Here is a 14,278-nt window from a genome sequence, read left to right on the forward strand (position 1 = left end):
CCCTAATGTATGACCAATTTATCACTTAATCACTTAGTTAAGCAATGTAATAATCTTATTGAGATTCTTTTCCTATGAGCTCACCTCTTCCTACCTCTATGATGTTTACTCCATAACTGTTTTTCAGCCGTCAAACACCGCATTGTGATAGCAGACACTATATGTAACATGAACCTGGATCTTATGTTGCTAGCTGAAACCTGGTTTAATCAAGCTGATCAAATAATTATGGGCCTAGTCCCACCTGCTGATTACTCCATTTAACATCTTGACAGGGAAGTCAAGATTGGGATCCAGTGGCCCTAACCTCCGGTAAATAACCACCATGCCATCCTGTGACCTAAAAATCTCACTTTTCAATGCCTTGCAGTTGAACTGAAGTGGACTGGTCGTACCATTATCAGGATATTTTCTAAAACGACAAATGTGGGACAACCAAAGTTCAGAACATTTTGATTCACAATGTGCTGGACACTGACACGGGCCACCTTGCCTGAAAATTTGGCATGTATCTCCCCAGATAGTCAGAAGATTGTGATGTGAACAATGCCAGAAAAAGAATCATTTATACTCATTCTAAAATTGATATTGATACCGCTTCACTGGCAGAAAAAAAAATCAAAAGCAAGTGGATGCACTTGCCAGATCGACATGTCAGTAGAGACTGCACGTAGACACTGAAGTGGCAGGTCTGCGACGCCTTTGAAAGGCTGCTTGTTTGGGTGGTACAATCAGTGCTGCAGGCCCACTAGCAGAATTTGACTTACAGGCCCTGGGCACACACAGTGCACTGTACTAGGGGCTTAGTAGTAAATAAACAAGCCACTCATGGAAACACCAATCCATATTCACAATTTACAGAGGGAGCCCTTGCACTTTGTCACTGATCAGCAGTGGCAAAGTGCCCAAAGCATCTAGATGAGCAAAAAGAAATTAAGCACACAGCAAAAATACAGGCGGCATAGGCAACACGCATTGGCATAGCCATTAGGTCTCGCCTTTGGAACCTTATAAGTGTTTAGCCACGCAACAGTTGCATAACTAAATACTTATAAGGTCCCAAAAGCGAGACCTATTGGCTATGCCAAGCGTGCAGTGTACATAGTATAAAGGTAAGAGGAAAAGCAGATAGGAGAGCATAGATGAGGGAGCAGTCAGGAACCTTTCAAGAGAAATACCTACCAGGTCCACACTCTTGCCTCACACACTAAATTTGGACAGGTGTGCTATATTTTGTGTTCTTCTATGAAGCCTCAGCATGTTTTTGTTTCAAAAGTTTCCTCTGTAGTACCTCTAATCCTGAAACAATCATTAATTCCAAACGTAACTGTCACACTAACATATTCTTAATTTTAGTCCTAGCCCAGAACCTGACCTTAATTCTAAACCTACATCAACCTCTGACCCTGGTCCCAAATCTATTGTAGCCTGTCCCATCCTTTAACCTTAATAAACGTAATCTTAATGTAATGCTAAACTAAAGCCTTGTTCATCCTCGATTCCTAACAGTAAACATTTCTCTCTCAATACCCTTTACCTACTACTAAGCCACACCCTAAAGCTAGCACTATGTCTACTCCTAAACATAACAACCAAACACTAACTCTAAACGTAACACTTACATTTAATAGTATTTTTGCCAAAGTTTGTATCCAATGTTTTTGAGGCCATTATATTTATTTTTTTTGGTCCCAAGAATTTCCTCTGCTGGAGCTTTTATCCAGAGGAAATAATATGTTGTGAAATGATTGGTCGAATGTAGGGTCTCATTAAAAGATGACAAGTTTTCTCTTTTACTGTTCAGCTCACGCCGATTATTGCGCATCCAGGTGCCAACAGCTGGCAGGCAGGACTGAAAGTATCAATTATGCTCCAGGAAGTAGGGTTAGCAGCTTTCCACTGCCACTTAAAAGGAAACTTTGCATGCTAGGAGACATTTCACACACGTGGAAACATTTTGTGTGCATTGACATGTCAGAAGATATTTGCTGGGGAGAAGGGAGATTATGATTTGTGGGTTTAATATCATATCTTCCTCTTAATTAGATCTTTAAAAAGCTATCTGCTAACCATGTGCTGAACTCATTCAGTCTGATAACTGTGTCATACTGTATTTGAGTTCTTACCGTTTAACCACCTGCTGCAGTAAGCGTTGACTGATCGCTATTGGCACTTTTGGAGAGAAAATGGATAACAAAATTGCCCAAAAGGATTAAAATTGTCTTAAGACCTGAAACACCAATGGAAAACAACAGGATACTGCACAGTTCCTCCCCAGGATCTACTGAAAAAGGCTCAATATATACTTTTGCCATTTTGCTATTATATGAAAATATTGCAGGTGGACTTAGAAATAGGAATGAAACAGGTAGCAAGTGCTATCAAAACTAATTTACATACCCCTCAACAAGGTAGGCAATTCACCGGGGTTTGAAGAGCCACCACTAGACTTAACTTCTAATCCTGGCTTTACCACTTTAACAAAATATGCTTTAGATGAACACTGCATTATGAATCTGAGCATGAATCGCAATGCAGTGACATTTGCTTGGGATAGCAGTCTCTTGGCCTTTCTATCAGGACCACTGCTACTCTAGTTGTGGTCCTGTGGGCTAGCTGGAACCTGAGGAGTATTGAGACATGACTTGCATTAGGTTAAATTCTGTGATCCAAGGCAGTCACCTTTTGAACTCTGCTCTTATTTTTTGTCAAAGATTGAAAGGATTTTGAATCAATCTGAAAGCTGTGAGCAGGATGAGGTAAGACAAAACCTGGACTGAATGCTAACTTGAAAGAGTATGAGTACTGAGGGGCAGATTTACAAGCCCCTTGCGTCGCTTTTGCACCGTCGTTGCGTCCGGCCCATTTACAACGTGACGCATCTAGGGAGATGCGTCACGTTGTGAAGCCCTGCGCCACATTAAACCTGCGTCAGGTTTAATGTATGCAGGGTGGGCGTTCTGTCGCAGGAAGCCCCGTAAAAGTGATGCAGTGAAATCTACAAGATTTCACTGAGTCACTTTTACGTCCATGCTGCGTCAAAACCCTGCGCCTGCTTGAAGCAGGCGTAAGAATTGACGCAGCATGTTAGGCATAGGGCACCCCTGAGCATTGCTGGAGTTGCGTTGTGCTTGCGACACGACTCCAGCAATGCGTGACTTTTCTGTCAACAGATGCGTCAGAATTTCTGACGCATCTGTCAATCCTTGCGCCATGGTGCGCCGTATTGTAAATACGGCGCATCCATGGTGACGCAAGGATTTGGCATGTTGGCGCAGGGAAAGTGAAGCATCTCTACAGATGCGTCACTTTCTTGTAAATCTGCCCCACAGTGTCTACTCTCATTATCTATTCACCAAAATGAAATATGATGACAAAGTAATTACATTTGAAACAGGCAGCCCTGCTTTACAATTTGGGGTCAACAACTTCACCGAATTGTTTGATATTAGGCAAATCATAGTCTTCCCGTGCCCCCCTTCCCTTATCTCTCCCCTGATCTGGCAATGCGTGTACCCTTTGAAAGAGGATTGATGGACGAAATAAACTCCAAAAGCATATTCCCAGGACAATCCCCCAGAATTGTGTCATGCATACATAGAAGGGTGTTTAAGTGCAGAGACCCCGCCATATGGCTCGAAGTGTCCTGTTAGGCAGCTAGCTGTGAGCACCAACCAGTCACATATTTGATGTCCCGCCCTAGCTGTGCAGGCAACCCATTTGGCACCAAAACTGGAATCTCCAATGTCTTCTCCACCCTATCACCACTGGTTACCCTTGTGCTCCAGGCCTCCCTTAACCAAGCACAGCCCTGGAATGTGCAGCCACTAGGCTACTTCAAATGTATGAAGAATGGCAAAATGTCCTCTATGGGCAATAGTAGGGGACCAGAAGCCCTGCTGGTCAGCATAAGGGTAGGCCTCCACACTGTCCTTAATAAATACATCTATTCTCCATTGGTACTACCATGGCACTCAGCTGCATGCACTACTGGTGACTGAGAAATTAGGAGTCAAAGACATATAGAATGGATCAAAGTGCCGGTGGAGCCTTTGAGTGTATCCAGCTGTCCCAGGCAGCTCATCAAGAATGAAGCTGCAAAATTTGCTCAATATATTCTAGTGCAGCTTAACATAGGGACCGCTCACTCACTTCTTTTTTGTTCAATGCTCACCTCTGCCCAGTGGTGTAGGAAATAAACACTTGTGTCATTGAGTTCCAAGTGTAACCAATGACAATCAGATCTACATTCACTTGTAGAATAAATCAGGGATCAAGAATTTCATCTCTCAGGGCCTTGATTGCATGCATTTCTAGAAAATAGAATTGTAGCTCTCTAAACAAGCATTGGTAAATGTGTTAGGTTTCGCCTATGTGATTATTAATAAGCAGTTTTGTAATGTAAGTTGTAGCTTGCTGAGTAGTTGTCCAATATAAGTTACAACGGGTCTGTTAAATTGTTATGACTTGTTTATGTACAAAAAGGCAATACATTGTGCTAATACTAGTGGAATAGTGCAGGTAAGTATTAGCAAACTTTTGAAAAATGGAACGAAAGAGGGAAATAATATAATTAATTGATGTAATGGCAATATTATGTGTTTAGAGGAGTTCTGATAACTTTTGGGCCCGGTGCCACTGCACCTGCTGCGCCAGTCACATCATGCCCCTAGTGCCTGCAAGTTAACTGCATGTGACGGTCTGTTTAGTAGTAAAATGTAGCAATATTTGGTGTTTAGAAGAGTTAGGACTGTAAAGCATCAATCTTTTGTTATTCTAAGGTTGCTAAAAAAGAGTTCCTTTGGGTAGCAGAACAATTTTATTAGTATGGTACTACAAACATTGTGTTGATGGACCAGATTTACTAACCCTTTGTGCCTAGTTTGCATCACAAAAGTGATGCAAACCTGATGTAAGGTGTTGTATTGGGGCTTACTTACCAGCGCCAATCCTGAATTGTGTTGTACATTAGCCCTATAGTAACAGAAACTAGCACTGTGCACCACTTTACATGAAGGAGGCGTACCGTAGGCGGTACATGGACTTTGCCATATACGCAGCCCAGGATTTTGATGCTAATCCCTAGCTACTAACTTTGGTAGAAAGGGACTAATATCAAAAGATTGTGCCGCATCGAAGCAGGCGTCAATTTGCAGAAAATGCCTTTTCTCCAAACCTTTAGAACTTTGAAGGTGTTCTGCACCCTACAGCACAGATACAAATTGGTAAAATGTTAAACAATGTCAAAGCATAGATTTTTGTGCTGGAAGGATATCCTTCCGCATAAAACCAAGCTTGACATCACACTAACACCCTTGAACTATAGAACATGGGTGTTTGCATTCGCACAAGGCAGCCTATGACCTGCACCAGAGCAACAGCACCATATTTTAGTAGTTATGGAGCTGTTTTGCTGTCTCCTTTTCACACAACACAGGCAGCAACTTTGGCTACTGCACATCTTAAAAACGTAGTTCATCTGCCCTCAGGTTTCTCCAGACCCAGCACTCTTAACATATAATGCCAACCAATATGGTTTGACATATGGCTTCTATTTGTAGTCCCACACCTATAGTGCTCATTGTCTTAAATTGCATTACCTATACATCGATGTATACACTTGTATGACTCATTTTCTCTTTATAATAGGTTTGTGATGTGAAGTTCTCTGAGTCTAAATTGTAAAGATTAGCACGATTGAATAATTAAATAAATGTGAGAGAGGGGATAAGAAGAAATTGGGGGATGGTAGTTAGGGAATCCGAGAAGAAGGGGGTAATGGAGGTGTCAACAAAGAATGTCGCACCCGTCGCCACCAACGCTGCCTTCATATTGCAAGTCGACCTGCGAATTTTAAATGAAAATTCTTAGCTTCCCATATCTCATATGGTGAAGCTGAAAAGATCCTTAATGCTGGCACTGCTGGATTACTGCAGGGGGAGCTCAGAGCCAGCAGGTGAAAAAGAAAACGATATTCGATCATCATTTTATTTTTCACCTGCTGGCTGAGCCAGTGTGAGTAGGGAGCGGCAGGCCAGGGCTTTGGAGGGAGGAGGAGGAATGGAGTGCACTCCTAAGTGCGGATATCTGTTTGGCCAGCTGTCTTAGGTCGGCCAAACAGACATACGCAGTTAGGTTTCTCCAACCGGGCTGTATTGCACAGCTGGGTTGGAAAAACAGCACAGACTCTCTGTCCAGGGGCATCTCCTCCACTAGGGTGGAGGAGCATCTCCCCACTGCTTTCTCGCAGTGCGAGAAAGCCAAAACATAAAATGGTAATAACTAAAAGGTATTACCATTTTATGTTTTCTTTGTCCATTACGTGCGGGTGGGTGGGGCTGCTCTACTCTGTGAGCAGGGCAGGGGAGGAGTGGTTTGCACCAGTGGCAGCTGATTACATTCAAAAGTGGTGAGCCGTAAAAGTATTGCCGTACTGCCCTATGGCGAGCAAGCATAGCGAGCTAGCCCAAACAACTTAAGGGGGAAATCGGTGGTGTAAGCAATGCTTCAATTGTGCTAGTGGTTGGCGATTGTTTCGAGCTAAAATCTTTTTTTTTTTTTCAATCTGCAGATTATGCCGCTGATGCTGGATTACGGTGTAAATGCGCCAAATCCATAATTATGAAGAAAATGTTGCACCCACAAAACCATATAATTCCAATGGTTCTGCCCGCCACTGATGCATACAAGTGAAAGGCTTGAACCATCAACTCATTCGTTAAAGAGTGCATAAAGTTGTTCTGGAAATACATGTGAATTCTCTCTATGCTGACTCACCTTTCTATTAATCTAGATTCCACAGTGGGGTGAAAGGAGGTGTGAGCAGGCCCTTGCATTCTTTCCTCCCAAGATGTGGCCGAGTGTGGTATAGATAAATGTCCTTTCTGAACTCTGTACTAGCTACCACAACAAGCACACAATCGCTGGTCCCATCAGAGAAGCTTTTATAAATCTCAAACACCAAATTACAGACCAAAGAGCAAATGTTGCCCATATTCGAAGTGCCTCAGAGCCAGAGGCTGGAAAGCAAATGTTAGCCACAGAAAATAAAATGATGGAATTAAAGTAGGCCGGGTCATACACTAAGCGATTAAAAGACTTGTTTCACGCAGACGGGAAAGAAACTTTAATTTTCTCAGAACGCAAACATTAATTTGGGGAAATGGAAGCTAATTACTGAGCTGAAAAGACAACAGCAGATCTGGGCAGCTCAGGAGCACCTTGCTCTCTGCGAAATTTAACTAACAGCTTCCCAAAAATGTCTCTCGACAGAAAACTGCAAATGACACCGGAGCTCATTGGATTATTGTGCGTTTTTCTGATGTTGGGTGAAGCCTGCAGGTTACAAGGGTGAGCCTCAGGCCGACTTGTCTTTTGGCGCCTTGGTAGTGTGTAAGAACAGTGGCACGAAGTTAGGCCGCAGTAAGACGTGCTACTAACAGCACTCTGACAATATGATTATATTGATTAGGAGAACTCACTGTGTAACACGTAACTTTGATATTATTATTGGTTGATTGCTCGTCGTTCACCACAGAATCGACTTGGCATTCACCTCTATCTAACACACTCACAGGTCTGTCTGCTCCGGGCATTCTGAATGTAAACAAATGTTGATTTCACTCACCGCCATGACGAGCTCGAAGGCTCGAAGGGATGTTTGTACACCTGCATCGGGGACGAGTACTTTTCAGTCGCGGGCGGGTGGGGTGCAAATGGGGTCGTCGTGGGGGGAGAGGTTTGTTAAAAAATGTAATTAAAAAAAAATATTACATAAAACTTACCATCCCGCTTCTGGATGAGTCCCGGCTCCCGCTCCCGCCGTCCTGCGTTTTTTCACTGCCTGCAGCTCTCGTCATCAGCAAAGGCAGCCTGAGCCTCCCTCCCCTCCATGCTCCACCAATCACAAGTGGTGAGGCGCATTGGAGCGCGCCCCACCCGGGCCATTTTCTCTATGTAGGCTGCATACAGCAGCCTACATAGAGAAAAGAGAGAGTTGGCGGTCCTGCTCCAGGGCAGGGGTGGAGCGGCTTGCCCACTGTTGTGCATACTGACTGTTTGGTCGGCCCTGGGGCTGACCAAACAGTCAGTATGCACAACAGTGGGCAAGCCACTCCCCCCCTGCCCTGGAGCAGGACCGCCCACCCCCAACCAGGCACTTCTGCTTTCTCGCTGTGCGAGAAGGCAGAAACATAAAATGGTAGTTATTACAATTATGTTTCTGTCTTCTCGCACGGTGAGGAAGCAGGGGGGCGACGCCCCCACACCCCAATGGGGGAGCCGCCACTGGTTTGCACACTTCTGAGTGCTCAAAACTGTTTGGTCCGCCCTCTCGGACTCCCAAACAAGTAATGCGCACTCTGCTCTGTTTCCATGCAGGCTGCATAGCAGACTACATGGAGAACATGGCCACCCCATTAGCCCCTGGCTGGGCGGCATCCCGACCAATCACAACGCAGCTTGAAGCATTGTGAGTGGCTTTGGGGAGGGTCCGGAGGGAGCCTGGCCTCCTGCTTCCTGTTCTTGTTGGAGGCAGGAGAGCAGGAGCCGAGAAGACGCCAGACCCAGGGGAAAGGAAGTTACGTTTTTAATTTTTTTTTACCCACAATCCCCCCCGCGACTCCCCCGCGAATTCCCCTCCACCCACGAGCAATGCCGGCAGCGACTGTGCCTGTCATGAGCAGAGCATCAAACCAGCCCGCTCATGCCAATCCCTGCGCTGCTCTCATAGCATGAGAGCAGCATGCGATTGCACAGGGCGTCTCTGCTGCTGTCCGTCCCAATTGTCTGCTAGGACCAGGAAGCAGCAGAACATTAAGGCACGACGCTGGAGGTGGCCTCCAGCTTCAGGTAAGTGCCTTTTAAAAAAATGTATAACCTCCCCAGCGCTCCCCCACACCCCCTCCACCCATCTCACCACCTTTTCATTGTATCGGTCACAACTGGAATACTGTAAAATTTTTACACCAAACTAGGCATCCACACTAAACCTCAGTCTAAAAGGGAAGGGGCACATTAAACACCCCTGAATTTCCTCACTGGTTTCCAGTGGAGGCTAGGATTAAAGTCTTAGGGCCTGATTTAGAGTTTGGTGGGCAGGTTACTCCCTCACAAACATGACGGATGTACTGCCGCCTTATTACAATTGCCATAGCATATAATGTGCTTGTAATAAGGTTGAGAGGACATCCGCCGCCTTTGTAATGGAGAAACCTCCGAACTCCAAATTGAGCCCTAAGTCCTTTTCACATTTGCCAAAGTTGTGGACTGGACTCTCTCCAGATATAGTCACAACACTACACATCATGAGCGGCTTCAGACGACCATGCTTCAACTCAATCCATCAGTCAACATCCAAATAACAGAAACTAAGCGTCAGATTCCAATGAGTACAAGGCCCAGAATCATGGGAACATTTGAGGGCTTCAACCGAGAGGAGAGACAAACCAGCTTTGTTTTAAGGTCCTCTAACTCTTAGAGAGGTAAAAACACGCTATATTGCCAACCATGAAACTCTTCACAAATGAGCAGCGACAAATCACGCACCCACCTTAGCTGAGTGGCATCCTATAGAAGCCAAGAATCTCGTAAAATAAAGGCGCACCATGTCATGAACCTCAAGCCTTCACCGCAGAACATTCAGAGTGGCCTATGACCATGGTAGACAGAAAGGCGAGTTCGGCCTCCATTGAATAATGACAATTGTTGAAGGCAGCGGCTGAGTGGTCCTCTTGTTCAATTCCTTCCTCTACTCCCTCTCTCTTGCACTCCCCTATGACCCCTCTACCCGTAGATGGTTGAGAGCCGAGCCCTCCCTGTGATCTTAAGTCCACAAAAGCACACTTGCTTTGTTAGTGGGGAAAATATAATCTCCTTAGTACCCACAACAGACTGGTTCGTGCTAATGTTGAACAAAATACCATTAAGTAATAAATACAGTCATTAAAGTGATTTATATCCCTTTATTTTGCCTGTGAAAATAGTTCAGAGGTGCACCCTTGCTTGGCACGTGCCGTCTTGCCATAATCAGCCTGGGGCTTGTGCCCTGCATAATACTCTTGGCAGGAATAGTAGAGTGGAAGGGCAAGAGTTTGTCTTCTTCACCTGCAGAACGTGTTTTTTAGTCAGTTTGGGACCCCTTAGACATTTTGCTGTCTCTGAATAAGCTTTCACCTGTCACCACTTTTCTCGGATACTAAAAGCACCTCACCAAAACGACGCACATTCGTGTTATGCCTTCCAGACATTAAAATGGGCTTGGCGCCAAAGATTCATCGTGTACTGAAACGTGATCTGTCTCCGTGTACCTCGGCCATAAATCCGTGTGTTGTCAAAGTGAGAGCCCCGCTGCGCATCGCCACAGAGTAGCAAGGGCACTATAGTAGGCTCTAGTGCAAATCAGGAACACGAGCCCACAGCCTGTGATGAGTTGGTAGCAATAGTACTAATAAATAGTACTAATAAACAGCCATGGTCATGGTGCAGAGAACCCCTCACAACCGTGGGAACCGGTGCCACTGCACCCGCTGTACCATTGACAGCCATGTCCCCAGAACTGCAGCTGGGCAGTCAACTCCAAGACAAAAAGGTCGGATGTGGGACTCAAAACCTCTCTCTCGCCCGTGCGTAGATTTACAAAAGGGGGTGGCGGAGAGTGGAATGCGGGCTGCCTGGCGACGGGGAGGCTGAGTTCAGAGCGCACCGAAGAGGGCGGAACTAGGAGGCTTAACTCTCAATGCCTCTTCAGTTCGGTGCAAAAGAGCTGGGCGCTGCACGAGGGCGGGATAGCGGGTCCAGGGCTGCACTCGGAAGAGCGGAGAGCCAGCAGCAGCCGCACGCGCGGACAGTTGGTGAGGCGGCAGCACCACCAGCCATGCCCTGACAGCATCAGTGAGGGGGTAAATTCGGTAGCAGCAGGCGAGTCGTGGACGGCGACAGAGGACAGCAGCACCAGTACCACCGTCGCTGCGCAACAGTCCACGTGCAGGAGAAGGCATGCTGCGCGAGCACCTGCAACCGGCATCACTGCCACCTCTGTGACCTCTCCTCGCGCCCTGGCTCTGCTACCACAGTTGCTCCGTCCCTGCCGGATGCCCTCGCCTGCCCCGGGACAGTCGCCCCTGGAGCTGGATGGGTCCCCTGAGCCTCCCCCACAGGTGTCACCATGAGACCCCCGGCGCTGCTGAGGAGGCTGCAGCTGCGGGGGTTCAGGCGCGGCGCGCTCCTCTTCCTGCTCTGCTGGGCGGCCGCCTGGGTCCTGGTGAACACCTTCCTCCTCGTGCACAGGAGCGTCTTCTCCGAGCGCTGCACTGACGACGAGAGCCGGAGGATCCTGGGCCGTCTGGTAAGGCGCGCGCAAACACATACATAAACTCGGAGGTGCATGAACTAGGGATGCGCATTGGGGGGCTACAGCTTCCCCAAAATTACCATGCTAGACTTCAGGAGGTGAATGAGCAATACAGATGCCTTTACATTTTTATGTTATCACATCTGCTGTGGGTTCCAAAACAGAGGTCCTATGGCAAGCTGTCTTCTGACAAATTGCTGCCTATATTTTTTTTTTTATGGAGATTGGTGTTTACCTTTCTTTCTCTAACTTCAAAGGCAGATTTTGTTTATAACACACACACGATTTAAATATCTATAAATTAACTGTACAAATATTAAAAAATATATCAGCTGGTAGGAAAGCACAAGGGAAGAATATTTTTTGTGTGATGGAAACAAAGATTTTAATCGGATCACAACTAATCAATACACATTACTTGGTGGTGTGCAAATGACAACTATTCATCGAAACCCTAATTCCACACGTTATTGTATGTCCTTCATATAGTTTTAGCAGTAAAACTGTATGGCAGTATGACAGTTTCTGGCCATTTCAATGAAAAATGTGTTGTCTTTAAATAACAGTGTGATGCCACACCATGATGTAGTAATATATTTGCACAGTATGCTCCAAAATGCCTTACCTGCTATGTACCATCCCCTTACCACTCTCCTTCTGAATGGGCGTGGCTCATTTGCTACCCTTGTTCTTTGTGTAACGCTTGGATTTTTCACAATCCCAATGACTTCAATGATGTCACAATGTTGGCAGCACCCCACACTCTGAAAATAGTTCCAGCACCACTGCACAAACTCACCAACATGAGCTGCCGCAGCACGGAAGAGGGTGTAGTGAATAAGTCATGGTGACAAGCTAATAGGCTACAAGGGAAAAATGTACTCCAACCACGCAACATGTCGCTAACACACTGATACTTCAATTGGAGCCAAGTTCCCAAGGTTATTGTTGGAGCCAATGTCATATGAGAGATGACGGGTGTTCCCAGCAGGATGCAGGATTACTCAGATACATGATGGTCCATGGAGAAAACCCTAAAATGGAACAATATTTGTGCAGTATTTATTCATTTTGTGTAGCACCAACCACAATGTGCAGTCCACATTTCCATTTATAAAGCATATGCTGAAATTTAAGAGGTTTATGATCATATTTTATTTTTATTGGTGCCACAAAGAGGCCTCCCGACTGTTTGAACACTATTAGTGGAAATGTGAAAAAAACACTGACGGACGGCACTTGAATTCGCTTTTACTTCGACAAAAACATTCTTCTGAATTAAGAAGCACAACCAACGAAGGACCAACTGGCCCTCCTTGATACACAAGACCAGTATATTCAGAATACTGACTTTCAGTGCTCTACTATTCCTCCATAGACATACAAAAGGAATATCCTTACCCAACTAAGACCGGAACGAGCACAACCAAAATCGATGAGGAAATGATAACACCTCTATACGAATGCAATGATTTATAAGAGTCTCCTTCTGAAATTTCTACTGTCCTGAAGATGGTCTGACGGATTGACGCCCTAACAGACCGAAACGTCGACTACATTATCCATTTCCACATCACATATGTACAGCTGATTGTTCTCCAAATATGAGATAGATCTCTGTTGACTTTATTGGATTGGATATCTTTTGTGTCATGAACTGTGGATAATATTTGGTTGTTTTTCTCCTTTCATGTTACACTGCACATTTAATTGTCCACTGTACTCCTTTTTATCGATTGTTTATATATAAAAAGTCAGTGATTTTTTCACTTAAAAAGATACCCCGTGTGTGTTGCATATCTTTGATCTAATTCAATTGAATAACATGTGGTTGAGTATCAGTCTTGAGCTCATCTAAAAACTAATTTGCTTTGTACAAAGAAACTTAATTCTTCTAAAACAAAATCCCTTGTTGGCACACTACTATTGCAACTACATTTGCCCAAGCCCTCAAGGGTGTATTGGGTGTTACCCCAAGATTATACTATACTGCCAGTATAGCACTTCATAGCAGGTCTGCTATGTTTGCAATGGGCAGTACCAACACTTCTTACTTGGAGTTGGCCCTACCAGCGCTTCTTAGGTGGTCTGGTGTCCCTGCAATGGTCCATACCAGCGCTTCTTAGGAGGTCTGCTCTTCTTGAAATGGTCCATACCAGGGCTTCTTAGGAGGTCTGCTATCCTTGCAATGGGCCATACCAGGGCTTCTTAGGAGGTCTGCTATACTTGCAGTAGTCCAAACCAGGGCTTCTTAGGAGGTCTGCTCTACTTGAAATGGGCAGTATCAGAGTTTCTGCTATGCTTGTAATGCTGTACCCGTGCTTCAGAGCAGGTCTGCTATACTTGCAATGTACAGTACCATTAACTCTTAGGAGGACTACTAACTTCTAAAAGCAGCAAACAGCAAATCTTAGGAGGTCTGCCATACCTGGAAGGGCAGTACCGGTGCTTCATAGGAGTTCTGCTATAATTGCAATGAAGAGTACAAGCGTTTAGCATTTGCGCTCTACTTGTAACAGGCTGCTACACTTGCAGTGGGCATACAAGCACTTCTGAGCAGATCTGCCATACTTGCAAAGAGCCGTACTAGTGCTTCTTGGGTCTGCTTTGCTTTACTTGCAGTGGCCGGTACTAGCCTTTCGTAGGAGGTTTGCTCTCTTTTTAATGGGCAGTACCAGCTCTTCATAGAAGGTTTGCTATTCTGGCAATGGGCTTTACCAGTGCTTGTTAGAGGGTCTCCTTTACTTTTATTGGGCATAATTAGCACATTTTGGGAGGTCTGTTATCCCTGCAATGGGCAGTGCCAGCGCTTCATTGCAGTTCTGCTATAAGTGCAATGGGCAGTACCAGCACATCCTTTGATGTCTGCTACACCTGCATTGTGCAGTACAAGCACTTCTTTTCAGGGCTGCCATACTATTAATGGCG

The 14,278-nt window shown here is 45.3% G+C and overlaps 1 protein-coding gene across 2 annotated transcripts in view; it reads left to right on the top strand.

Moving 5' to 3' along the window:
* DIPK1C (divergent protein kinase domain 1C) overlaps positions 1 to 14,278 on the top strand; it is a 461,342-nt gene that overhangs the window by 15,206 nt on the left and 431,858 nt on the right. Inside the window, exon 1 of one of the 2 annotated variants that reach the window (XM_085606941.1) lies at positions 10,343 to 11,344. The exons of the other annotated variant lie outside the window; for it this stretch is intronic. Within the exon in view, the coding sequence (XP_085463067.1) occupies positions 11,165 to 11,344 (180 nt within the window). The 5' untranslated portion in view covers positions 10,343 to 11,164. Of the gene's footprint in view, positions 1 to 10,342; positions 11,345 to 14,278 lie in introns of those variants that run through there. 2 annotated transcript variants of the gene reach the window in all.

The sequence above is a fragment of the Triturus cristatus genome, chromosome 5_2, assembly GCF_964204655.1.
Source record: "Triturus cristatus chromosome 5_2, aTriCri1.1, whole genome shotgun sequence".
In the NCBI taxonomy this organism is placed as follows: domain Eukaryota; kingdom Metazoa; phylum Chordata; class Amphibia; order Caudata; family Salamandridae; genus Triturus; species Triturus cristatus.